The sequence below is a fragment of the Crinia signifera genome, chromosome 19, assembly GCF_055691185.1.
Source record: "Crinia signifera chromosome 19, ASM5569118v1, whole genome shotgun sequence".
NCBI lineage: Eukaryota > Metazoa > Chordata > Amphibia > Anura > Myobatrachidae > Crinia > Crinia signifera.
The window spans coordinates 19,274,940-19,302,649 of record NC_139226.1 but is presented as its reverse complement, the minus strand read 5'-3'; the positions used below and the strand labels follow the sequence as shown (position 1 = coordinate 19,302,649).

Sequence of the window (27,710 nt, the reverse complement as noted above, 5' to 3'; positions counted from 1 at the left end):
TATGGAGTTGTTCTGTAGAAAAGCTGTTATCTTCTCCATTGAAGCTACAAACCAAATCTTATTTGCCACTGTTTGAACTGAAGGAGGGTTTTGATTCTTCCAGTGTGATGCAACTAGGCATCTTGCCGCACTTAGTATGTGGCTTGCTAATTTTTCTGAAAGAGGGTCTAGAGAACTTATCAGATGTCCCAACAGAAAAGACCATGGGTCCCTAGTTACTTTAGTTAGTAATACTTTACTTAATAAATTTGCTACTTCTTCCCAATAAGCCGCTATTTTAGGACAAGTCCACCATATGTGCAGGAAAGTGCCCGACTCACCACAACCTCTCCAGCATAGGGGAGAAGTTGAACTATACATTCTATTTAGTCTAGCTGGTACCAAGTACCAGCGATAATAAATTTTATATGCATTCTCCTTAATCAGGGTTGAGATTGAATTTTTAGATAATCGCTCACGAATTACAGGCCAAGAATCTTCTTCTGGTGTATCTCCCAAATCAATCTCCCATTGGCGTTCAAAATTTGGTGCAGGGGGTTCTGATGATGTTAATAGTAAATTATATAAAGACAAGATCATTCCTTTCCTGAATGGTTCATCTAAACATGAGCGTTCCAAAGGAGATTTTAGCATCCTGGAGGGAAAATGATGGGTATCTATATAGTGCTTTATTTGTAAATATGTGAAGGCATTCAAATCTGGGAACGAATATTTTTCCTGCAAATCGCCTAGACTCATACAGATTCCCCCCTGGAGGACATCTGAGGCAAATATAATTCCTTTGGAAATCCACTTTGCTGCTGAAGTGGTTGCTCGCCCCTGCATCAAAGATTTGTTTTTCCATAGTGGAGTAAGGGGAGAAGGATCAGATAGTAATTTATATTTTCTAATCCCCTGACTCCACACTGAACAGGTGAAGTTAACTACAGTACCATTTCCACTAGTATCGTACAATTTCCTATTCCACATGATCATGTGACAGTCCAGCATTATGAGGCCCATTTATCAATCCGTGATAAAACTCGGTGAGAATGATAAACAATCAGCTCCCAACAGTTATTTTTCAAAACCAGACCGTTAGGAGTTGGGAGCTGATTGGCTGCAGCCCCATTTACTTTATCACAGGCAGTGAGTTTTACCATTCACAAGTTTCATCACTCATTGAAAAATGGGCCCCAACTTTTGCTCTCTTTAAACTAGTAATATCAATTGCAAAACAAACCGCACTGACCAGATTGTTCCAGTCTGCTTCATATACAGCTATTCCAAAATATACCCCAATAAACAAAATGATGTTGTTCTAATTGAATATATTTGTTGTGCGTGGACATAGTACTATATATTTATTCCTTCCTGTGTCTTCGTTCTGCTTTATTGATGATTTCTATTCCTATGGAAAGGTTATGTTGCATTTGTTTGGTGGCAGAGATCCCTACAAACATCACTCTTCGCTAAACATTGGAGAGACGGGAACGTTTATGGAGAGATTTTAGACCCCCCTCGTTAGTTCACATCTTGGCTTTGAAATTCCAAAGATGAGAATTTAATATGATCCATTATATATTCAAATATTTAGATAATGGATCAGAGTCAGGGACTAAAATATACACACGAGTTGTGTGGTGCACAATAACAGAAGCTCGAGGCCGTTAAAACAAAAGAAAAAAAGCAGCAAATGATAATATTTTTAGTGCTGTTGGTATAATGGATACAGAAGAAGGCAGGGCCGGTGGAAGGTTTTTTAGCACCCTAGGCAAAAATTCCATTACTGCGCCCGTTCCCCCACCGGTTACCGCTCTGGGCTCCGATTGACATAAATAAGTTTGTGTCCCCCCCCTTCCTTACACTCACCAGGACCCACTATTCCTTCCACTGGCCGCCAGTCTCCTGGTCAGTGGCTCCGGCCACCGGGTCTCTTGCTCGGTGCAGCTATTGCCTGGGTCTCCCATACGGCGCATCCACTGGCCGGGTCTCACGTTCAGCGGCGCCACTTTCTGGGTCCGTTTGGCGGAGGCACTGGCTGGGTGTCACCACCTCGGCGCCGCCTCTCTCCGGGTCACCCCCTCGGCGCAGCCACTTGTCAGGTCTCCTGCTTGTTACCACCACTGCCCGGGTCACCTGCTCAGCATAGCCACTGCCCGGGCAGCAATATTATATTTGAAAATATAATATAAAGAGGGTGCAGCAGGGGATTCCTTTTAAAATACGTAATTAACATGTTCATCACAGTAAAGGGGTGCCCTCTATTGCCTAGCGCCCTAGGCAGCTGCCTAAAGCTGCCTAGTGGTAGCTCCGGCCCTGGAAGAAGGATCTCTTCTGGGAGCCCAGGGGGACTTCTCAAGAAATCATGAGGGGCTTGCAGATTGCTAGAGAATAAGTAAGTATGAAGTGAATGCAGGGGAGAGGGGAGGGGATTGGGGTGTTTATAGGGGTATGGGTCATAGGGTGGACTCAATGATGGTAGATAGGGCTTAAGTCGACACCTGTAATAGGTTGACATGGACGGAAGGTTGACACAAGCATTAGTTTGACAATGGAAAGGATGACAGTCTAAAGGCCGACATGAGTTTTTCCCAAAAATCGTGAGGCATTCCAGCCCCCCCCCCCTCCTGGGTAAGCCCCCAGGATCTGGCCCACACCCAGGGCATCCCCCCACCCCACCACCACCCCACGCAGTCAAAGTATTTTTCCTTGCCCCCACCCAGGGTGATGCCCACTCCCCTTTGTGCCAACCTGGCTGCCCAATACGTACCGGTTGGGGCAGCCAGAAAGTCAACAAGTATGCTGTGAACCCCTGTTATCATTCTAATATTTTATTACTATTATTATTATTTATTAGTTTAAAAGCTTCTCAAAATGACGGCTTCTGCAGTGTACTTTCACTTTGAACTGTGATTTTTTTTATTTACACATTGAACTGTGACAGTTTTTCAACCACAAATTTTAAATACAATTTGTCAAATGTAATAGTCTCTGAGTTCGGGCTTTTTTAATGGAGCAATCCTTTGCATTTGGTACACTCCCCATCTAATGATTTCCCCAGTGTGTGCAGTCTGTGTGTAGCCCAGGTCTTACTCAGTGGCTGCTATAGGAGCAGTCACATTAGGGGCGGAGCTGGCATCACACGGCCTGGGCAGGCCTGTGCTCTCCCTGACACTCACAGAAAACGGTCAGTTACCACCCACACCACGGCTTCCTGTCAATCCCTTGCAAACAGCCACCGATAAAAAATACTGCAGGATTTTATCATGGCACGGCTTAGCCCATACTATTATGGGCCATAGTCCTAAGAAGTCGCAGATGTGCATTCAAGTCTGAATAACCCCCATAGCATTGGTGCACATTTCAATGGTGCAATTGCATTAATAGTGCACTGATGACGAATCCGAAGATGCTCCAAGACAGAAATACAAAGAATGCGGACACAACCCTGGCAATGTCAGAGTAAAGCTTAGAGAGAAATAATATTGTGAGAGATAAAGGAGATAAAGGGGGTGATTCCCCCCCCCCCCCCGTCGATGGTGGGGAATGCGCATGTGTAAAAGTGTAAACCTCCTGAGTGAACTAACTCTTCCTAACATTTTTAGACGCAGTGTTTGAAAAATGACAGGAGCTGATTGGCTAGTACTTTATCTATCACAGTGTTATCTCACTCCAAGCTTTAATAAACGTCCCCTTATAGTCTTGGAGTCAGATGTATTAGCCTTCGAGTTGGGCGATTGTTTCGGATGCCGGCCAAAGTCTGAGGTTTTTTTTTTTTAAAGGGGCATGTCTTGTAAGTAATTGCCCCTGTTAAAAAAAAACTCCGGCCTTTCGAGTTGCAATGCAGTAATTTTCTTTAACCACCAAATAACCGAACAGAAGCATCTATCTAGAAAAGGTGTCTTTAATTTGCCTTCCAAAATGTCACATTCACAATAGTTTTGTATAAGTTATAATATATTACCATACCACAAGACATTTTTGAACACATAGTACAGTAGCTCTCAAAAGTACAGTATTAAAGCATTACAATTAATTTAAAAATACATTTTAATTACATAATTTTAAGAAAAAAAGAGTTAGGGGGCCTCTTAATTTGGGTTTCCCCAGGGCCTATATGATCCTATGAAAGGACCTGGCTACATTTATGCTTTACCATACTGGCTAGCTCTTGTCCAAATGAACGAGGGGTGTGTTAATGCAGCACTGACCCCGCCCACTTCCCCAGGGATGCAGGAGGTTCCCCGCTCTCCCGGTAGTCAATGTAATCTCAAAAGAATTCGGGAATCTCCCACACATTTCCAAGCATGTGAACAAGTATTGCTCCAGCAATTTAACTAGATCCTAGTTAGCAATATAATGATTTACTCCACACTATATAGTTCATTGTTGTAAAAACATTCTGTATTACTGTTCAACAAAACTATTATTAGCCACATCTTTTTATATTTTATAATAAATATTTAGAAAAATAATATAATTAGGAATGCTACATAAGTCATTTAGGTTGAATTGTAGATATCAAATCCATGTCCCATAGTCGGGGTCTATACAGGGAGCCAGATGTAAATATAATAATGTATCACTAGATGATGCAGCAGTATACACAGTATTGTTGTACTACTGCAATTTACCATAATGGGGATGATCCTCTGAGTGTCCTAGTGAAACTCTCCTCTGTAACCGATTCTGATTACTGGTACATGCATGTATTGTTATTGCCCGTACATGATCACAGTTATTTGACCCATCAGGGATCTAGTTCAGTCTCTCCGCTACATGCCGCTAAATGGGTCAATTATTAGTAGTCTCGTGATAACCGCGTTCTCTAAATTCTCGCCTCATCGCTGGGTAATACGTAGACCTCTTAATGAAAATGTAAATTAAATACAAATTAATTTAGTCTATAGGCTGAGATATGGGGTTTGTAGTTCAGCAAACATTTACACTGTTTATCATGTAATTTCCCTGTGTTCAAAAAGCATCAAGAACAATGAAAACAAAATATTTACATAGTGCACATTGACACATTTATGTATAATGAATACATTTTTGTTATATTTAAATAAAGCATTTGATCCAACATGAGAATGGTTTCTTGTAACACAGTATAGACGTAACATTACCATATGACAAAGGATGACGAAATATACAGTATATTATACATTACTGATGAACTTGGTGAAAGTCATTGATGGTTATTTATTTACATTTTCTATAGTTCATTCCGTTGCGCGTTACAATAGTAGACGGTGATAAAACAAACTGGGTAACGACAGACAGACTTGGAGGTACGAGGGCCCTGCTGCAAGCTTAATATATTCTATAGGGATATAGGAGGGAAACACAAGGACAGGCACCAGTAATAGCAGAGCAGTCCCACCAAGTTACAAGTCCAGAAGGGAAGCTATATAATACATAACTGCCTCTGAGGGTTATGCATGTGGTATATAAATATGATAGGCTTGCCTAAAGAGGGGAGTTTTCAGGGAACGCTTGAAATTTTGGAGGTTAGTGGAGAGCCTTATTGTGGGTGGAAGGGCATTCCATAGGATGGGAGCAGCCCGATGAAAGTCCTGTAATAGTGAATGGGAGCTAGTGATCCGTGCAGAAGAGAGACGCAGATCTTGTGCAGAGCGGAGTGGTCGAGATGGGAGATATTTTGTGATAAGTGAGGAGATATAGGTTGGTGTGGATTGGTTAATAGGTTTGGTGAATCGGTTATTCAATATAAAAGTCCACATACAATATATCCCGTAACCCGTAACATTATAATGGCAGCATTTGCTGAATGGTCTAACTGGATTAAAAGTCAACATCTGATTGGTTGCTATGGATGTTTAGGGCCAGATTCTGGTTCCATCAGTCCCCCACGTGTTCGCACAGGGGACCAATGGTAATCCTCTGTTCATGTGCACATTCTCATATGTGCATGGGCAGGGCTTCTGTGCGGGCGGCCTCGCCAACCTGCACAGTCAGCATGGCACACGCACGGAGGGGGGGGGGCATACAGTTGCGGTGATGGGGCATGGGAGCGCCCAGCATTTCATGGGTGGGTGGGTGTTTGCATGCAAATGCGGGCAGTACGAAGTGTGTCGGGGGCGGGCGGCTTACAACATATGGCGGCAGCCGCCCCGCCCTGTCTTCATCCAGCTGCCCGCAAATATAAGTCCAATGACATATTTGCGAGGATGATTTCTCCTGTTGCGGGCACCTGCGAGGGGATGTATTTTCAGAACACATCCCCTCGCATGGTTGCGAGGGGATATGGCGGTGGGGGGATTGGGGATTCACCAGGGCGGCACCGCAACTGCTTGGAAAGCTTCGAGCTTCGCAGCTTACCGTGCGGATCAGAGTCAGGCCGTTAGTGCGTAAGTGAGAAGAGTACAGAGAAGCGCACATTGCAATATCTATTGCCGGTCATCCCTCTGCAACTTTATGCAAATGCCGCTACAAACTCCTCCCCTTTTGTGTATCCATACATCAGAATCTGCATTGACAAACCTATGACATTCCCATGACACACCCACTGTGCGGGACATGCTTGGTTACACTACTGGCCACCTCCCTGTAACTGGCCGGAACTTGCTGATTCTGCACCGCCCGATTGCAACACCGTCTTTGGTGTAAATTTGCTAAGATGGGAGTTCTATTTCCCATAGAACATTACAGGTCATTATGATGAATACAAATGTTTGCTTGGCAATTTTCACACCTATATTGACAAATTCACTTGGCACTCAAAGGATTAATAAATACCCCCCCAACCACCTTTTCTTTGTAATTGGCTACCTGCCATGTAATATTCACTCGCTCTCTTGATGAGTAAGTTCCTCTTTTGTATTTTTGCTATGTTTCTTTTTTTTTTTTTTGTTCTTATTACTCTGGTAGCCTAAAAATAATCACACAGTGCGCTCGCCACGTGTCTCTGTGATTTCACTTCCTGTGTCCCACCACAAAGGCAAGGACAATGTTTTGTGGCTCTATCGTCTGTTCTGTTTTTCCGTCTTGTAGACTTCTCAATTCAACTTGTATCTGTTGTTCTAGACATCTTTTTTTTTTTTTTATTCAAAATAATTCCTCCTAACCTGTTCAATATAGGTCTGACCTATGTGGCTGGTTCTATCATTCCCAAGAGCATCAGGGTTCTGGACCCTAACAAACCAAAATCCAGGTGCAAAGTTCTACCAAGGCCGACACACTCTTTTTTTTACACATGGAGCTGTGATTAATAATGAATTGTGTGGCAATAGGGTCTTCACCATTATTGTTTGGGTTAAGACACCATGACAGTATTCTTTCAAATTTATCATTCGTAATATCGGGGAGGTATCAAATCTTCCATTCAGCTTCTAGGAGTTACCATTTGTCTAGTACAGTTTATAAATCCTGGAAGCTGAATGAATGCTACATATCGTCAACGTAACTAATCTCTTTAAAAAGTTTGATACTCCTCCCTCCATATCTCATCCAACAGCCCGATTAGAAGAATCCCGACAGGTGCTGGGTAAGCATTCTTAATCCCTCACCCTGTCCCCCTAACCATGTTTCCTACCTGATTCCTAACCCTAACCACCCCCATCTAGTGCCTAACACCCCCGTCACCACCACCACCACTTACTGCTAAGAGTCCCCAGCATACTTGTGATCCGGATGCCAGCTGCCAAGATTCCAACATCTGCATTTTGTTTGTGCCGGGATTCCAGCAACAATGGCCACGTGGTGAAGGAACATCTAAATTCTAAATATATATTTTTTTAATTAAGTTAACGTTAAGAAATTAAAGTGTACGTACCATAATGCTACACCCTTCCCATCTTCGCATTTCATACTGTCTACCTGCTTCCCCCATAAACTACAATAGTAGCTACAGACCTTGGGGACCTGGTGATATCGGGAAATGAAACCTACAAAGGGATTACAAACAATGACCTGAAACAGAAGACAAAGATGGTCCGGCCCAAGTGAGCTTACAATCTCATATGTTTGGGGTAACCACTGATGGATAAGGTAAGGGAATCCTTATTACAGCTGCCAATGAGCAAAGTTCTCCCGTAATGAGGCAATAAGCTAGTGGCCATCGCCGCTTGTCTTTCTCGGCCACTGTTGGTGTTGTGGCATGGTTTGTATGATGAGACAAGGGGGGGAATGGAGACACAATATATGAAACAGCCACCTGCTATCAATTATTCTTCAACATGGATCTGTCCCATATTTGCTACATGGCCACTTTTATGGTTGTCCACCATCAAAGATGCAGCGGTGACCAACAGGGGGAAAACAGAGATGGTAACTGCAATGATGGTCTGACTCATTGGACCAAGCAGCTGAATTGAGATCGTATTCAGCAGAACAACTCCACATACTTGTACCTGGTTTCATAATAATTCGTGGCACTACCACGTAGTGCTAAGATAACTGTGGGAGGTAGGACACAATGGGGATCTAGAACACAACCATCAGCACATTTATTACAGAGACTGCTACTGAGGGGCCATGGGAAGTTGTCCTGAAAGCGTTTTAATTGAAATCATAATTTAAATCCATTTATTCCACCATTCGTGAACCTTACATTATAGTGTAAGAGAATGTTCTGGTGCCTGTCACTTTCAAGAGAGGACCAGATTAACAGTGGGAAGAATGGGACAACTGCTCCACACCTCCATTTACAAATAGGCCCTTTATCATGACTGGAGGAGGTGGCCAGACACCCAGGTGGCCACACTGTTGTCCAGAAATATTAATATTGTACTTATACCGTATTTGCCTCACAAAGCAATTGTTCTGCTTTTAATGTACAGTATTTAGGCAGATTGTGGAGGAGGGTGTACAGAATATGCCCACATGGCACTGGCCACACCCACATGACACTGACCACACCCATATTGCATTGGTCATTGCTCCTTCGCCTTGATCATCTTCTGCACTAGGCCCCTGTGACCTGAAGGTATATCATTATCTCTCTACATTGTGGTTCCAGCAGTAGGTCGACTATCCCTGAGCTTTTGGTACTGTGTCCAGTTCTCCATAGATGGGAAACGCAAGGTCCCAAAAAAAAAAGTATCTGAGATATTATAGTGACTGTAAAGTGGAGGACCCATCTCGAATGATGTCATTAAATGAAGGCTGAGGTGGACGGGGGCAAAACTTCTTTCCGGGGCATATCTTCCTCAGCTTAAGTAAGATGGCCGTCAAAAAGTCAAAGAACGTGTTCTGCACCGCCGTCGAGGTGAAGTAGAAGATGACCGGGTCCAAAGTTGCATTGAAAGTGCTAAATAGAAGGGCGTACACCCTCCAGTCTGGACTCTTCTTTTGTATAAACCCAACAATGTGAGATATGTTGTAGGGTACAAAGCAGATGCAATAGTTGGTGAGCGTGGCAATGGCCAAGCCAATGGCTCTGTGTTTCCGTCTCTTTTGGATGTTCGGCAGAGACATCAGAATCCGTATGAAGTTTATATAACAGAAAAGCGTAACAAGAAATGGAATAAAGAAAAGGACCACCCCTAACTCCAAACGTACCGGGAGAAGGTAGTAAAGCTGCCTCTCAGAAAAGTCATAGTAGCACTTGTTCTGCTTGGTGCTGTTGTTGGGGATTTGGTACTGGATGATGTAAACAATACTGCAGTTGGCACAAGCCACCAGCCAAAAGACAATGCTTATAAACACGGCATACTTAGGCTTGCGGTGCATCTTATATTTAATAGGAAAGGCCACGCCCAGGTAGCGCTCCACGCTGACCGCCGTGAGGAACAGGGTACTGATGTAGATACTGCTGTAGTAGAAGAACCCGGTCGAGGCACAAAGCGCCTCTGCCATATTCCAGATCATGCCAGAGGCAGCCTCGATCATCTTTAGTGGAAGGAAGGTCAACAGGAGCAGATCCGAGATGGTCAGGTTGAGAAGAAAGATGTCCACCGGCGTTGGCTTGCGGAGAACCTTCACCAAAAAGGCGTAGAAGGCCAGCAAGTTAGCAGGCAGGCCGGTCAGAAAAGTCAAAATGTAGACCGCCAGAAGAAGATGGCAGTATCCTTGATCACACCTTTTAAGCAAGAAAAAGAAATAGATTATTATTTGTGGTATAAAATTGACGTTTCACACAGTCATGAGTATCCGCAAGGGAGAGGTCACCGGAGGAGACACAGATGACCCACAGACACAGATAACATTACCAGTAAGGTTAGTGAGTATTAGAACTTTTTTGAGTCTGATGAAGGCAAGACAATAACTTATTGCACACACGGAACTATTTTTATTTTACAACCACTGAAAATCTTTCTGGGATGGGGATTCCCAATTTAAATTTGGTACAGAGGATATGGTGATTAGGTCGACCCAATAAAGGTTGACATGCATTGGGTAGACAGGCAGGTCGACTCCCGAAATAGGTCAACGTTTCTAAGGTGGACAGGCATTAGGTCGACAGCCAAAAGGTCGACATGAGTTTTTCGCGATTTCTTTTGTGCCGACAGGCGGTATTTCATATCCTACCATTCACTACGGCGTGGTGGGAGAATAAAAGAGTGCCGAGTGCCGTGAGGTAACGTACCTGAAGTATGGCGAGTGCAGTGAGCCATGGGAGGGGGCGTGCCACACTCAAACGGTGTCCATGTCGACTGTGTCGACATTCGGAAAAGTGAAAAACTCATGTCGACCTAATGTTTGTGTCAAACTTCCGACCCTGTCAACTTAAGCCATGTCAACCTATTTTAGGTGTCTGGTCTGAATCGGGTCCATGGTTTTGTCCTTTGGAGAAAGATTTCGCTTTTGCGGTCAACTCTGAATCAGGCCCAATGTGCGTTCATATGTAACAACCCAGGGTTGTGTCTGTATGTGAGAGGTGTAGTGGTAGGTAGCACCAACGACCAGATGATAGTTACACACAAAGGGCCTGATTCGGGTTTATTTGCAAAAGCAAATTCTCTCTCTAATTGACAAATCCATGTGCACTGCAGGTGGGGCAGATGTAACATGTGCAGAGAGAGTTAGATTTGGGTGAGTTATTTTGTTTCTATGTAGAGTAAATACTGTCTGCAATACACTTACACTGCAATATCAGTTTGAAGTACAAACCCCACCCAAATCTAATTACTGGGTACAAGCCAGTTTGACCCGGTAAATAGTGCGATGTGAAAGGGGTTACCGTGTCCCGTAAACGGGTAGCAATACGAACAGGTAAAAATGTAGAGTTCTTACCGGTTCGTTGCCGTGTTGCTTGGCGGTGTGACGAGCGACCCGTTTCCCATTCACACTAAGGAGGAGGCAGTGCTTTTGAGCAGCACCAGCTCTAAGTGCTGCCCTCTCCCCGCCCCCGACTCCACGCCACGCCCCCGGATGACGTCAGCGAACCAGTTTGCTGTGAGGATATGAACATCCCAAAATGACTGAACCGTTTCAAAGTCCCGGTGCGAACCTGCATTTTCCAATGTGAAAGCAGTATGACTCTCTCTGCACATGTAACATCTACCCCACCTGCAGTGCACATGGTTTTATCCATTAGAGAGAGAATTTGCTTTTGCAAGTGAACCAGAATCATGCCCAAAACCTCCTGGAGTGTCACCTGTGCGCTGATCTCTGCAGGCTGTGTTTCCAGTTTGTGTTATATTATATCACATAAAACACTTCCCAGTATCCCTACTACATGTGCACTTTATTTATTATCACAATATTGTTTCATTTCTATAGCAGAACGTTGTCATCTTCTATAATGTTTCCAAACAGTTTATAAGTCTGTGATTCACATGTGACTCTTTTTATTCCTTTCTAAATAAATAAAGATCTATGCAATGATTTCTGGTTGTAGCCATACAAACATTTCCTGCTACTGCATGTGCCGCTGGTGCAAACAAGTCTCTGTCTTTCAGTTGATTTAAGAAACCTATGTCAACAGTGGTGCAGTTACAATCAGCGTATATATTGGCAATAACTCTGGCTGGTGTCACTGTACAGACAGCGACTATACAGTATATTGCACTCATGGCCGGCCTGCCTGCTCTACAGTGCCGTAATATTGTACTAGTTAGATCTGAGAATTAATAGTAAGAAAGGAAGTGAAGACGAGAATTGGGTCAACCACAGAAGGTACACTGACGGTGTCCATGTCGACTATTTCGACATTCGGGTCAAAAAAATGAGAAACTCATGTCAACTTTTTGACTGTTGACCTTCCCATTGTCAAAATAATGCTTGTGTCGACCTTCCAACCCTGTCGACCATAGGCATCTTGCCCTAATTCGTGTGTCGCCATAAGCCAATGGCCCCTATCCAAGACAGCCAGGGATACAGAACTAGGGGATTTGGAAGGTACCTGACGGGTCTACAATATGGTTGCCGACTTTTGTCATCTCCTCTCTGGGAGAAGCCCGGAGAGGAGACTCTCAGCAGGAGTTCAGGGGGCGGGGCTTAAGTGTGCCGTCATTAAGCCCCACCCCTGTGAAGGAAACTGACCCGATTTGCCGATCCTTGGAGGGAGCGGGGCTAAAATGACGCGATTATGCCACTTTAGCCTCGCCCCCTCCGGGGAGATCGGCAGATCTGGTTATTTAAACGGCAAGGTGAGGGGGAGGAAGCCGCTATCGGGGGGAGTGGGGGTCCCCCAGAAACTGGGAGGGTTGTCCACCTTTCCGGGGGGGGGGGGGCGGGAGGGTGACCCGATTATCGGGACCTTCCCGGCCATTCCGGAAGGGTATGCAACCCTGGACTACAACACGGGTGGAGCTGGGAGCGAAAGAAAAAAAAAAAATCAAAAACGTACGAGATTTGACCCCCCAAAAACTTGTGTTGACCATGTTTGTGTCGAACATTGTCATGTCGACCTTGTGACCATTGTGTCAACCTTTTTACCTGTCCACCTTAATCTCTCTCACTTTTTACCTGTCGACCTAATGGTGTCGACATATGTACTGCCTAGCTGGATACTGTAGATCTTCTATACCACACTCGTGCATACACCTGTATTATTTAGACATTATTTCGGCACACAGGGTAACGCTGGTTGCTTCTGCATGTGCCCCACAAATACAGGACACTTTACACTTGCCCCACCTGCAGGAGAGGATGTTTAAGCGCATGGTAAGTAGCAATTTGCGCTGCTTACCGAGTGAACCTGAATAAACCCCTATGTTTGTCGCTATTTTACAATGTTATTCTATAGTAGTGACATTCAGCTGCTGTATAAATGGGGTTACTGACATTACTGAACGCTGGAGGATGCGCACGTATCTTTACACAGCTGTCCCAGCTTCCCACAATACAATACATGCAGTTCTCTTAATAAAGAAAATACTTTGTAGAATAATAATATAAACCCCGTGAAGTAACGGGACTGTATATGAGAGAACGCAGGGACGTAGCGATCTGTGTTTACGTTGCGGAGACACATTTGAAGGGCCGGATGGCCGGATGAGAGGCTGTTTATACTTTCCCCATTGATGTAGTAATGGGACTTGGGGTGAGTTCAGTTCTCTGAACATTACGAGCCTCCGCCAAGTGCTCCCACGTTCCACCGCATTGTATTTTATAGGAATAAGAGCGTATTCGTCTGTGTATCCCAAATGTCACTTATATATACACAGTGGTCACAGGATAACGTGTTCCTGGATTCTATCATTGCAGCGAGTCCTGTTAATGTGTTTGATGCTCTTCAGCAAAATCCTCCTGGAGTACTTTGTCTGCAGCCTCAAAGCAAAAAGGATCACCGAAGCCCTGTACACACTATACGATATCCATAACAACCATATTGTTAAAGATATCATCATACATATCGTTCAGTGTGTACCCACTCATTCGTTTGAACGACATTTGAACCTGCGGATCGTTAACTATAATTCCTATCTTCTGAACATTCCATCAATTCTGACAATCTCGTTGGTGATTGAATGATCTCTGGGGGGCCCTGGTGATAACATCACTGCAAAATCGTTCAGTGTTTGCCCAGATCGTTCATTTGGCGGCACAGCCAATAACGTTAATGATATTGGCGGTGCCGCGAAATCAACGCATTTCGTATAGTGTATCGTATAGTGTATACAGGCCCTAAGCTTTGATAAGTTCTATATATAAGATCTTATATATATATATATAAAAGGCTAACTACTCCTCACCTTCATGGGACAAGGTCGACATGTATTTAGGTCGATAGGCACTTGTAGTTCACCTGCATAAAGCAATGTTAGGAATGTGTGACCAGCCATGGCGCTCATGTTTTGGCCGGGGGACCTTATGTAAAATGTGTCCCCCGAATGTGGCATGACATCGCGGGCTGTTGGAGCCCGGTGCTGGTTTCAAAATACGGGGGACCCCCGGATTTTTTGTCCCCCGGATTTTTGGAACCAGGACCGGTCCGAGAGTCCGGGCCTGGTTTCGGGGGGACCCCTATGCTTTTTGTCCCCTGTATTTTTGGAACCAGGTCCGGCTCAATGAGCCCGGGCTGGTTATGCTCAGGAGGGGGGGGGACCCCACGCGATCGAAAAAAAAAAAAAAAAAAACACTTTTACACATTTTTTTTACACAGGACCATGCACAGATCGCAATGATCTGTGCAGGGTTCTGGCCAATTAGCTGGCCAAGGCTGCAAGTTGCAGCATGCCGCCAGAACTAGTAGTTAAACAACTGTCTTCTCCATCACTCCAGCACTACCTGCAGCCATACACCCAGCGTCTGGGCACTACCTTCAGCCATACACAACCACCGCCTGGGCACTACCTGCAGCCATACACCCAGCGCCTGGGCACTACCTGCAGCCATACACCCAGCGTCTGGGCACTACCTTCAGCCATACACAACCACTGCCTGGGCACTACCTGCAGCCATACACCCAGCGCCTGGGCACTACCTGCAGCCATACACCCAGCGCCTGGGCACTACCTGCAGCCATACATCCAGCACCTGGGCACTACCTGCAGCCATACACCCAGCGCCTGGGCACTACCTGCAGCCATACACCCAGCGCCTGAGCACTACCTGCAGCCATACACCCAGCGCCTGGGCACTACCTGCAGCCATACACCCAGCGCCTGAGCACTATCTGCAGCCAGGGGAGCCGAGAGAGGGGGGGAGCGGGTACTAATTACCCGGGCCCACACTTGCTGAAGGGGCCCCGCAGGGGCCCTGGTCTGACCCCTCCCTTCCCCCTCCATCCCTCCCGGGTAGCAACAGTAGCACACACTTCTACAGCATGTGCTGTGCTGACAGCAGGCTCAGCATGAGTGTCTCACTGACAGCGTGAGAGGTCATGCTGAGCCTGCAGTCAGCACAGCACATGCTGTAGGTGTGTGCTGCTTCTGAGATTACAGTTTTTAGAGTTTTCTTTCACCCCCCTCTAAACATTTTGGGGGCGTGGCCTAAGTGTGGGAGGTTCCCACAACACACACTTAGGCCACTCCCCCAAAATTTTATCGGGGCCCGTCATTCCTCTCGGCTGCCCTGCCTGCAGCCATACACCCAGCGCCTGGGTACTACCTGCAGCCATATATCCAGCGCCTGGGCACTACCTGCAGCCATACACCCAGCATCTGGGCAATATCTGCAGCCATATATCCAGCGCCTGGGCACTACCTGCAGCCATACACCCAGCATCTGGGCACTACCTGCAGCCATACACAACCGCCACCTGGGCATTACCTGCAGTCATATGCTACTTTTAGTTCAGTTGCCCAGTGTGTACGGCCCATAGAGTTACATGCTGTGACCTGCTGTTTGTTACTGTTGTGTCACCACAACAGCCTCATTGCGTCCCATTCTAGACGGCTGCACCTTACAGTAATTCATGCAGACCTCCCACTCTCTTTTCCTCTTATAGTAACGTAGTTCCGCTCTATTACCAGAACCTTTATGAATATATATTTATGCACCAATGTTACTAGCTACATCTCCAAAGGAGTTATGAAAAAAGGGGGCACATGGTTTTGCCTTGTAAGAGATTGCCCCTATAAAAAAAAGTCAGCACCTGCCTGACGTCCCGCACTGCTGCTGAACTTGGGCACCATTACATGTTGGAATTACAGAAGATACAGGTAATGCTACGATACTTCAACTAGGTCGCCTGCCTGAAATTGTCTGCTGAAAACCCAGAAGCTCATACCCCTTTCACACTGGCAAGCACTTTCACATTAGCCGCCCGACCTGGCATAAAGCCAGTCGGGTGGCATAATCGGGAGGTGGGGGCCAGGGCGGTGCTGGGAGATGACATCATCTCCCAGCGACGCCTTTACAGTGCATTGAACGGACTCTGGACCATCGATCATCCCGGGTCCAACCCTGGTCAATCGTTGCACCCAGGACAATCTTTCAGAACCCTTTCACACTGACAATTACCCGGGTTGTTGAGCGTTCATGTGCAATATTTGTCAGTTTACTGAAGCTTCTAAAACAGAAAAGAGATGGTGTTTCCCATGGCAACCGATCAGATTCTATAATTTCCTGTAATGCTATAGAGAAATGATAACTAGAATCTGGTTGCTATAGGCAACACCACCACTTGACTGTTCTAGAAGCTGTAGTAAATCTACCCCATACAATTACTACCATTTAACCAGTGGGCGGCTATGGGCGGACCCTCCTTAACACGACCTGCATCCTTGGAAATAATCAGGGTTTCTTTCCATGGTTACAAATCAGTTCTTCTGTTCAGTGTGTTTCTGAGGTTTCAACAGGGGATTTCAGTGAATCATAGGAAAGTAATCACAAGCAAAAAACATGAAAGCCCTTGTATGGGTATGTGCGGTAAGGAATATAAAGGGGGAAGTGTGTGTGTGTGTGTGTGTGTGTGTGTGTGTGGGGGGGGATTTTTATCACAGCATGGGGAAAGTTAACGTAATGAAAGAGATAAAGTACCAACCAACCCACTCCTAACTGTCATTTTGCAAGCACAGTTTGTAACATGACAATTAGGAGCTGATTGGACCGTACTTTATCTCTCTCCAGGTCTACCATTTTCTTGTGTTGACCTTTTTTCAATGTCGTCCTTGTGAGTGTTTGTTGACCTTATGCTGTAGTTTATTAAAAAACAGGGGGGGAGATTCTCTAAACAAGAAATGCGGTAAAAAGCCTGTTATCGGGGTTTTTACCGCATTTTGGGATGCTGTAAGCATCCCCCGCCGGGTTAATGCGGCGGGGGGCATCGCCAGAAAAATCTGGCGATGCCCCATAGAAGCCAAATGGCTTCTACCGCAACCCTTCGCCGCCCAGTGTCGACCCACCGCCGCCCCGCACGGACCTCCGCCGCCCTGCATCGCCCCCTCCCCCCTCACCTGTGTCCGGGCAGCACAGAGCTGTGCTGCCCGGACCTGTGACCTGATCCTCTTCCGGGTGCAGGGAGGAGGAGAGCCCGGCGCAGCAGCAGCAGCGCCGGGTGTGTGTGGGAGGGGGGAGCCGCCGGGACCTGCTGGGACCTGGCGACTCTCACCGCAAAGGACAGCTCTTATCGCATATGTTAGAACATATGCGATAATTATAAACGCGATGGGCGGCGAAGGGGGGCGGAGATTCTTAGAGAATCTCCCCCAGGTTCTGAAACTCGGTCCTCAGGACCCCACACAGTGCATACTTTGCAGATCTTCACACAGAATCACAAGTGACATTATTAGCTCCACCTGTGGATCTTTTTTTTTAAATCTGTCAGTGAGTGATGAGTGCACCTGTGCACCTGCTGAGTGACCTGGAAAACAGCAACTGTGTGAGGTCCTGAGGACCGAGTTTGAGAACCACTGTATTAAAATAATATTTGATCCATCATTTTCTTATTTGTTACCCCATGATAAGCTTCATAGACATTTATTTCTCCAATTCAATAAATGCTTTATATCTATATACTGTGTATTTATATACTGTACTTTCCTAGTGTGCAAATACAGCAGCCAGCTTCAGACTTCCCCTGTTCTTTTCCAATAACAGTTACTCGCATTGCTTTCATTATCAGTGGTTAAGTCGTGTGTTCAGAATGATTGGAAACAAGTGGGACAAGCTGAAGCGGATTGTTCTCAGTCTGGCAGGTACATAGACATTGGGGGACATTCACGAAGATAGGAGTTCTATATCACATGGGATGTTGCTATGGGAAACCAATCAGATACTATCTATTATCTTCTAGGAGCTGCTAAATAAATCAGAAGTAGATTATGATTGGTTGCCCATAGCAACACCCCATGTGACATACAACTTCCATCTTAGGAAATTTCCCCCAGTGAGTCTCCCGTATCCAAAATTGGTTCCGGTTGATAGATCTACAGTGTCTAGAAAGACAGTCAATAGGTCTAACCCAAAAGGTTGTTATGCAATAGGTCGACAAGAACAAAAGGTTGACATAAAGAAGGTAGACACATGAAAAGATCAACAGGAGTTTTTTTTTATGATTTTATTGAACCGGCTTATTCTTACTTCACCATCCGTGTCGGCATGGAGGGATAATACAATAATGTGCCGAGCCCGAGACATGCGAGGGTACATGTTACACTAATTGGGGGTTCATGTCAACAGTTGACGACATTGACACCAAAAAATGTGAAAAACTCACGTTGACCTTTTCATGTGTCTACCTTTTTCATGTTGACAAGTTTGACCCTATTGAACTTTTGGGGTATTGACTGTCTATTTGGACATTGGGGTGTAGATCATTAGGTCGACCACAGGAAGGTCAACATACATTAGGTCGACCACTAAAGGTCGACAGGCCTTAGGTTGACACACTCAAAATGTTGACATGGATTTAGGTGGAAGGTCATTAGGTCGACACAAACATTAGGTCAACATTGGGAAGGTCGACAGTCAAAAGGTCGACATGGGTTTTTCATTTTTTTTTGCCCCGAACGTCAACAGTCGACATGGATATCGTATCGGTGCACCACGTCCCCTTGCATGGCTCCTGCTCTCTGCACACTATTATATTCTCCCACAACGTGGATGGTATGACATGAAATTCCGCCTGTCGGCACATGTCGGCTTGAAAAAAAAGGGAAAAACCCATGTCGACCTAATGCTTTGGTCGACCTTATAACCCTGTCAACCTAAATCCATGTCGACCATTTGAGTGTGTCAATCTAGTGCATGTCATCCTTTTCAAAGTTGACCTCGTGACCATATACCGTACATTGCAGCATGGACTGTGTGGTGGTTAGCAGTACTGCCTCACAGCACTGAGGTCATGGGTTCTATCCCCACCATGGCTCTAAATGTGTGGAGTTTGTATATTCTCCCTGTGCTTGAGTGGGTTTCCTCTGGGTACTCCGGTTTCCTCCCACAATCCAAAAATATACAGATAGGTTAATTGGATTCCAACAAAAATTAACCCCAGAATGTCTGTGTGCCTGTACATGTGGTAGGGAATATAGATTGTAAGCTCCACTGGGGCAGGGACTGATGTGAATGTTCAAATATTCTCTGTACAGCGCTGCGGAATATGTGTGCGCTATATAAGAAACTGGTAATAAATAAATAAAAATTGTCTATCTAAAACCACACTTATCCAAAATCATTGCACCCAGAAGTGTTTTGGTTGTTTCTGCAGACTGGGATATTTGCATAAAGATATCTTGGATTGTACCCAATCTAAACAGGAATCACAGTCATATTGAATATAAACCTGAATAGGGAACAGGCTCTCAAACTCGGTCCTCGGGACCCTGCACAGTGCATGTTTTCCAGGTCTCCTCATTTGTGATTCACAAGTGACGTAATCAGCTCCACCTGTGGATCTTTTAAAATGTGTCAGTGAGTAATGAATGCACCTGTGCACCTGCCGGGTGACCTGGAAAATGTGAACTGTGTGGGGTCCTGTGGACCGCATTTGAGACTTGCTGCTACAGGATAATAAATCCGTCTCCATAGACTCAGTACCTTTTATATATAATTATAGGGAGCAATTTTATGTAGAATAAATAACACAAGGATGTTATCAGAAATTCTTCCAGAAACACTTCACCCATTAACCGCAGATATTAACGTATATACCGGCATAACCAAAGGCTGACATACCAGTTTACTTGAGTAGAGTTTGAAGTCGACTCCATTTGCCTGAGAATAACAATGAAAACCAATATCTTTAACTGCAGAGAAGTCCCCACCAGACACGTTCCTCACATTCCAGGTGCCGGGCTGCTGTGCTAATTGAAGAATTCATTTTTTCATTCTGCAAAATGATTTCGTTACGGCAGCGGCTCCGGCGAGATGGGAAAACGTCCGCTGAGCTTGAACGTCTTGAGTACAAAAGAAACAGGCTGAATGAGTTCTCATGCAGAGGATGTCAGCCAGTGATGCTGGCTGAGAAATATTTACTGAGCACTGCCCAGCCACTGCCTGAAGTGACTTATGTAAACTTGCAGATCACATGACGTCAGATTTCCAGAGAAGACACAAAATACCAAGTGATTAAAAGTGAGAGCGATGAAAAGCCAAACCGAAACAAAACAATAAAGTTTGGTGAAAAAATGACGTCTCTATAGGAAAAAAAAAGGTCATGTCACCCATTGAAACCAAAAAGTCACGTCACCCACTGAAATCAAGAAAATTTTAATGATCATTTTACCTGGTGAAGATTAGAAAATGCAAACGGTTGATACAAAGTTGGAGACTCCGACCAATATTTATTTTACGGAGAAGAAAAGAAAGTTGTCTAGATTTCTTTTGAACTACCTACTAGGACAGGTCGTCCTATAGATCCATAAACAAAAGGCCCCCATACACTAGTCCGACTTGTTGTAAGGAAAATTCGTACCAGTTTGCCTCTCGAACTTCCCAGGCAGCTCCCCAGGAGGCTCGCTTACGATTTGGAACTTGATGTGCCATTTTTACATGCCATTTATTGCATCTAAAGAACACCCGGGAAGCTGGCAGTAGGGGGGACGGGCACCCGGTCCGAGCGGCGCCGGGGAGCATGTAGCAGCATTTGCTGGGTGGCTGAATTTGAAAAACTATTTTGAAAAGACTGTCTGGCCGGATATTGGCTGAGAATTCTCTTAGCCAATCAGCGGCCTCCCAATCAGCGGCCTCCCATCCCTTCTTGTGATTTGAGTTCTGAGGTTTCTATTGAAAGTTCCTGTGTCTCCTTAGATTGGGGATATTGGCAGTTGTACCAATTGGAATCTTTCTATCTGGGAACTCCCAACCACCATACTGATCAGTGCCATGGACAGAACATCCCTCAACCGAAATCAGCTGATCAAACAATCACATGTATGGTGGTAAATTCTAAGGAATTCATGTAGTATACATTAATCTGCTGACCCAATATAGTTCCCTAAAAGCATTTATTTATTTCATCACTTTCGGAGCAGTATATTATAATTAAATAGGAAGTAACATCCCAGCCACAACCATTCATGCTGAAACTGAAATCTCCTGTCTTTTGACCTTATAAATGCATGGCTCCATACATAGATTTACGATCACTTATGGGCATTTTACCATCGTACAGTAAAGGTGCATACACACTGTACAATTTTTTTGACCAATTTGGTTGAAAGACATTTCCATTGAACCCAGTGTCCTGGACGAAAGATGTTGACAAAAGATATTGTCAACAAACAAACGATGAAAGATGATGCGTATACCCGCCAGATTGTTCGTCAACTGTGCATGCAGCTCAATTTGAATATCTTTCAAAAAGAGCCTATAAACTGTAGCTAGATCTATCTTCTTTCGTCTGTCGTCAATATATTTTGTCAACATCTTTAGTCCAGGACACTGGGTTCAATGGAAATGTCTTTTAACCAAATTGGTCAAAAAAATTGTACAGTGTGTATGCACCCTTACTCATTCATTATTTGGGGCCATCTCATATCCAGAAATCTCAAGTTTTGAGAGTTTACACAAACCACAGATGTTGTAGGTTCCCAAAGCTATGGTCTAGGGAGGATGCATACCTCCCAACTTTGAAGCTTGGCAATTAGGGGAGTGTTTACCCAGAAAGGGGGCATGGCCTATGCACACGTCTTCTCGCTAGGCCAGGCCCCCCCTTGACGCTGTGGGGGCATGGCCTGGGGGCTCTATGAGCCTCTAGCCATACCCCCGCCCCCCTATTCACCGCTGCTCAGCAGCCGACAAGGGGACTCCAAAAACCGGGACGTTCCCGCGGTAATCAAGACTGTTGAGAGGTATGGGATGTCCAGTTTTCAGGGAGATCTGATCTAATCCGTCCACCAGGGACATTTTAAGAGAGGAACAAGTTAACTCTGGCAATATGCCAGAGTGTACTATGCATGTGCAGGTCTCCGGGAACATGGCGGCCGCACCTTGTTCACATTTTTAGTGTGCATATGCAAATCACTTGGAGATGGCAGCGGCAGACATTTTCCATGTGATTTCTATCTGCAGTGCAGGGAACCTTCGCATAACTGGTCTTTGTTATTGAACACAACCCTGAATTTGTTAAGTAAAAGCTTTCTCTATAGTATAACAGCCATTTACTAAACTGTCAATGTGTCATGGAGGAAATGTACTGTATTTGTTACATCATTCTGCAATCCTTCTAGATTAGACACACAGTAGTTATTAATGGATGACACTTTATACTCTACTGTCAATGATGGTTTCCAGTTAATTGCTGTCTGTCTCACAACCAGGGTTGGTTTAAACCTTCGGGGGACCCGGGTCACTTTAGACAGGGGGGACCCCTTGCATTAGTCAATACTGGCCGCAAACAGTATATATATATATATATATATATATATATATATATATATATAGTGCGGGGGGGACGCGGCACTCGGGACTTCAATCAAATAACTTTAACGCGTAGCCATAAATATGGTTGACGTTTCAGTCTTTTATTAAGACTTTTTTAAAGCAACGTGAAAGAGCAGAACTCAAAAGCAGACATGAGCTATTAAGCCCCAAGCAACATCTGAAAAAACAAACTGAAAAATTAATTTGGGTAAATAAATATACCAATGAGACAGGTGACAGGATAAAAAAAGTAAAAAAACAGTGGCCAATCATCAGATCCGATCCTGATCTTAATCTGCAGGAGACCACATTGATGCCTGCCTTCAAAAGGGGCAGGAATCTCAATGATCTCTTGGTCAAAAGGGACATAACAGGGCTGGGAAAACCAGAAGTGGCAACCTTCCTGGGTAGAACTAGGAAAGGTTGCTTCAAATGTCCCAACTGTACCACCTGCGGCTTCATGCAGGTGGGGAGTTCAATCCCACATCCCTATTCAGGAACTAGATTCCCAATAAAACATTTTTTGACGTGCACATCGCAATTTGTGGTGTACGCAATTTTTTGCCCGTGCTCAAAAGTCTACGTGGGGAAAACCGAAACCCAATTCAAGGAGCGGATGGCGAACCATCGCTCCGCAATACGAGCAGCAATCAAGAAGGGCACCAGTGACCAACCATTGGCGAGACACTTCGCCCTAGCTAAACATCCATTGACTTCGGTTAAATATATGATAATAGACCACGTCCCTCCACTTGTAAGAGGAGGAGACCGTGGCAAGAAGCTTTTGCAACTAGAAACCCGATGGATTTTTAAACTAGATACATTGTCTCCTAAGGGACTAAATGAGCAGTTGGGGCTCCATTGCTTTTTATAGTAACATCAAGATTTAAGCATAAAGTAAACACATTTAAAAAGATCCATAGGTCTAAAAGAGACATAGTGCCCAACAAATCATTTCGTGCGCAATTAGTGTGATCACCCCGCTAATATTAATATGAAGGGAGACATCCCCGAGATAACATGAAGATTTAGTAATGAATTAATAAGATACCCTCACAGAGGTAGACCCAGTAATGTGCGATAAGTAATATGCCTGTATAAATGTATTTTTATGTCTGATAATAATGTTCAACTAATGTTGAGGATGCACACCGCTAACTATGTTTGTTTTTAAGCACTGTTTTATTGTTAAGTTTGTATTCACGTTTTTGCAGTGACAGCGGTACGGCAATCCTCAGACACAGTATTTTTAAATGAATGAGAGCACAGTTTCTTTATCTCTCGACACAAGCCAAACTTTATTGACATGCACTTTTTCATTAACGTTAGACAGGTTGCCCAGGCAACCCCAGCTCCGACAGTGAGGTCACCACAACACGCCCACAGTAGGCGTTCCACAATGGCCGCTGTCCCTGCACTGAACGGTGATTCAAACACTACTTATAGAGGTGAGTGTACACTTTTTATTCATGTAAGCTGTTTTGAAAAAAGTCTTAATAAAAGACTGAAACGTCAACCATATTTATGGCTACGCGTTAAAGTTATTTGATTGAAGTCCCGAGTGCCGCGTCCCCCCCGCACTGTATACACGGAAGTTTGCCCAGCAAGCCCCGCTGGCGAAGGCACCGGGCGCTGAACTACACGCAGGATCAGAGTGCCGGCATTCTACCACAGTATATATATATATATATATATACACAAACACAGGGGGCCCAGCACTCACTACAACAAACTAACTCACCTTGACATTCTAATAATCAATTAAATAAGTAATGGGGTTTTAGTTCATGAATTGATCAATGCATTTAAGCTTGCAGCCCATCGCCAAGGGACCCCATTTCACTGCAAGTCCTACACTAACAACTGGTTTTCATGGGAACCTGGCACCTGCTTACACATCATAGCTAAAATGAACATGTGTTTTTTTTCTGGGTTAATGCTCAACTGCCATGTACCTTATGGCTTTTAAAGGTGAGACAATCCCAAACACAGCACCTGAATTAATATTAAAGGGGCAGCTAAATGAGCTTATCTAGGGTGCATGAGAAAGCTATGATCACAGTAACAGAGGTTAATTAAAAATCAACCCAAATATACAGGCCACTGCACCCCATCCTGGGAAGTGGGTGCTGTTTGCACCTTATTCTTAGGAATGGTGAGTGTGTTGGTACTTCTGTATCTATCTATCTATCTATCTATCTATCTATCTATCTATCTATCTATCTATCTATCTATCTATCTATCTATCTATCTATCTATCTATCTATATATTTAGCACGGATGGTGTAATGGTTAGCATTACTTCCTCACAGCACTGAGGTCATGGGTTCTATCCCCACCATGTGTTATATATACGGGGCAGTACGGATGGTGTAATGGTTAGCATTACTGCCTCACAGCGCTGAGGTCATGGGCTCTATCCCCACCATGTGTTATATATACGGGGCAGTACGGACGGTGTAATGGTTACATTACTGCCTCACAGCGCTGAGGTCATGGGTTCTATCCCCACCATGTGTTATATATACAGGGCAGTACGGATGGTGTAATGGTTACATTACTGCCTCACAGCACTGAGGTCATGGGTTCTATCCCCACCATGTGTTATATATACAGGGCAGTACGGACGGTGTAATGGTTACATTACTGCCTCGCAGCACTGAGGTCATGGGTTCTATTTCCACCATGTGTTATATATACGGAGCAGTACGGACGGTGTAATGGTTAGCATTACTGCCTCAAAGCACTGAGTCATGGGTTCTATCCCCACCATGTGTTATATATACGGGGCAGTACGGACGGTGTAATGGTTATAGCATTACTGCCTCACAGTGCTGAGGTCATGGGTTCTATCCCCACCATGTGTTATATATACGGGGCAGTACGGATGGTGTAATGGTTACATTACTGCCTCACAGCACTGAGGTCATGGGTTCTATCCCCACCATGTGTTATATATACGGGGCAGTACGGATGGTGTAATGGTTAGCATTACTGCCTCACAGCACTGAGGTCATGGGTTCTATTCCCACCATGTGTTATATATACGGAGCAGTACGGACGGTGTAATGGTTAGCATTACTGCCTCACAGCACTGAAGTCATGGGTTCTACTGCCTCACAGCACTGAGGTCATGGGTTCTATCCCCACCATGTGTTATATATAAGGGGCAGTACGGACAGTGTAATGGTTACATTACTGCCTCACAGCACTGAGGTCATGGGTTCTATTCCCACCATGTGTTATATATACGGGGCAGTACGGACGGTGTAATGATTAGCATTACTGACTCACAGCGCTGAGGTCATGGTTTCTATTCCCACCATGTGTTATATATACTGGGCAGTATGGATGGTGTAATGGTTAGCATTACTGCCTCACAGCACTGAGGTTATGGGTTCTATCCCCACTATGTGTTATATATACAGGGCAGTATGGATGGTGTAATGGTTAGCATTACTGCCTCACAGCACTGAGGTCATGGGTATGATCCCCACCATGGCTCTAACTGTGTGGAGTTTGTATATTCCCGCCGTGCTTGTTTGGGTTTACTCCGGGTACTCCGGTTTCCTCCCACAATCCAAAAATATACAGATAGGTTAATTGGCTTCCAACAAAATTAACCCTAGAATGTCTGTGTGCGTGTACATGTGGTAGGGAATATAGATTGTAAGCACCACTGGTGCAGGTCCTGATGTGAGTGTTCACCTATTCTCTGTAAAGCGCTGTGGAATATGTGTGCGCTATATAAGAAACTGTTAATAAATAAATACTATATATATATATATATATATATATATATATATATATACACCACATGAAAAGCCTGTGTTTGTCCCTCTATCTTACTCTGTAGGAGATCTCACAGGCTCAGCGCTGCCTCTGAATAAAAACCCTCCCATGATGAGGCTGCTGCTGCTGTGCTCCATGGGCCTGAGAAGCATCTAATGAGCTCCACCAATCAAAGCTCAGCTTAAACCTCTCAGCCTCTGCCCTCTTGTGCAAAGTGTCATGTGACTCACAGTAATGCACTGCACACTTGTGCAATCAGTGTGCCTCTGCACCCGATGCTCAGCACCATTAATCATTGTCACATTGGCAGATAGGTGAAGCTGCAGCACCACCCCACTACCATGCACAAAACCTTTACCCAAAAAATGATTTTTTTTTTTTTCAATACATACAGACGACAGGGGGCCCTAGCTAGACAGGGGCCCAGGGGTATTGACCCCCTGTGCGCCCACCCCCAATCAAGCCCTGCTCACAACTGCAGTAGAGCTGCATTTACATGAAGGCCCATTGATCAATGAACTTTAGCTATTTAAAACTCATTGTGTATGATAAATGGTGCTCCAGCCAATCAGCACATAACTGTCCTGTTTGAAAAATGACAGTTGGGGGCTGATTGACCGAAACACCATTTATCATACACAAGGAGTTAAATCTCATTGATACAGTAAATGGGCTCCATAGTGTATTTAATTCAGGTGATACATGAAGGTTCTATCTTGTGATTACATTTATACTCAATGATTTATCAGCATTCATCATCCACTCAAAGGTGGAATACAACTGTTCTCATGCCTGCAAGTTGGTTGCACCTTATGGCCCCTTGGACTCACCCCATAGGGCCGCATTAAAAATTGGTGCAAATTCAGCGGATTGTGACGGGTGTGAGATGTCCCCTTACCATTATATTCCGCTGGTGGGCCCTTCATGCCCCTCTCCGCCACGGCAATGAATTTTATCTTTTTATTAATTTCAGTGGTATACAGCAGTGATGGGGAACCTTTGGCCCTCCAGCTGATGTTGAACTACGCATCCCAGCATGCCCTCCAACAGATTTAGCATGGCAAAATAGCAAAAATGGAGCAGTAGTTCAACAACAGCTGGAGGGCCAAAGGTTCCCCGTCCCTGGTATACAGTTGAGGTCCATTATCTGACATTCTTGACATCATTCTGTAAAATCCGTAGCTCTGTCCATGGGACTACTTGGTGCGGTGTGGGACGTTCAGATGGAAGTGCGGCACATGGGGGTGATTTTGATTTCCAAATATTAACAGTGATTTTCA

General features: G+C 44.7%; 1 protein-coding gene across 1 annotated transcript; it reads right to left on the bottom strand.

Moving 5' to 3' along the window:
- Positions 1–3,909: 3,909 nt before the first annotated feature.
- Positions 3,910–20,146, bottom strand: LOC146042218 (free fatty acid receptor 2-like). Its single transcript, XM_083162141.1, has 2 exons — positions 19,951–20,146; positions 3,910–10,024 (listed from the first exon to the last, which is right to left on the bottom strand). Exons 1-2 carry the CDS (start codon positions 19,983–19,985, stop codon positions 9,055–9,057), a joined length of 1,005 nt encoding a protein of 334 aa, XP_083018267.1. The 5' UTR covers positions 19,986–20,146; the 3' UTR covers positions 3,910–9,054.
- Positions 20,147–27,710: the final 7,564 nt, after the last annotated feature.

What these genes read in the sequence shown, in the direction of transcription:
- LOC146042218 (XM_083162141.1), bottom strand. Translation starts at nt 19,985, where the DNA reads ATGGAGTCGACTTCAAACTCTACTCAAGTAAACTG. An exon ending in AACTCTACTCAAGTAAACTG is followed by an intron (nt 10,025 to 19,950) that starts GTATGTCAGCCT and finishes CTTGCTTAAAAG; the next exon opens with GTGTGATCAAGGATACTGCC.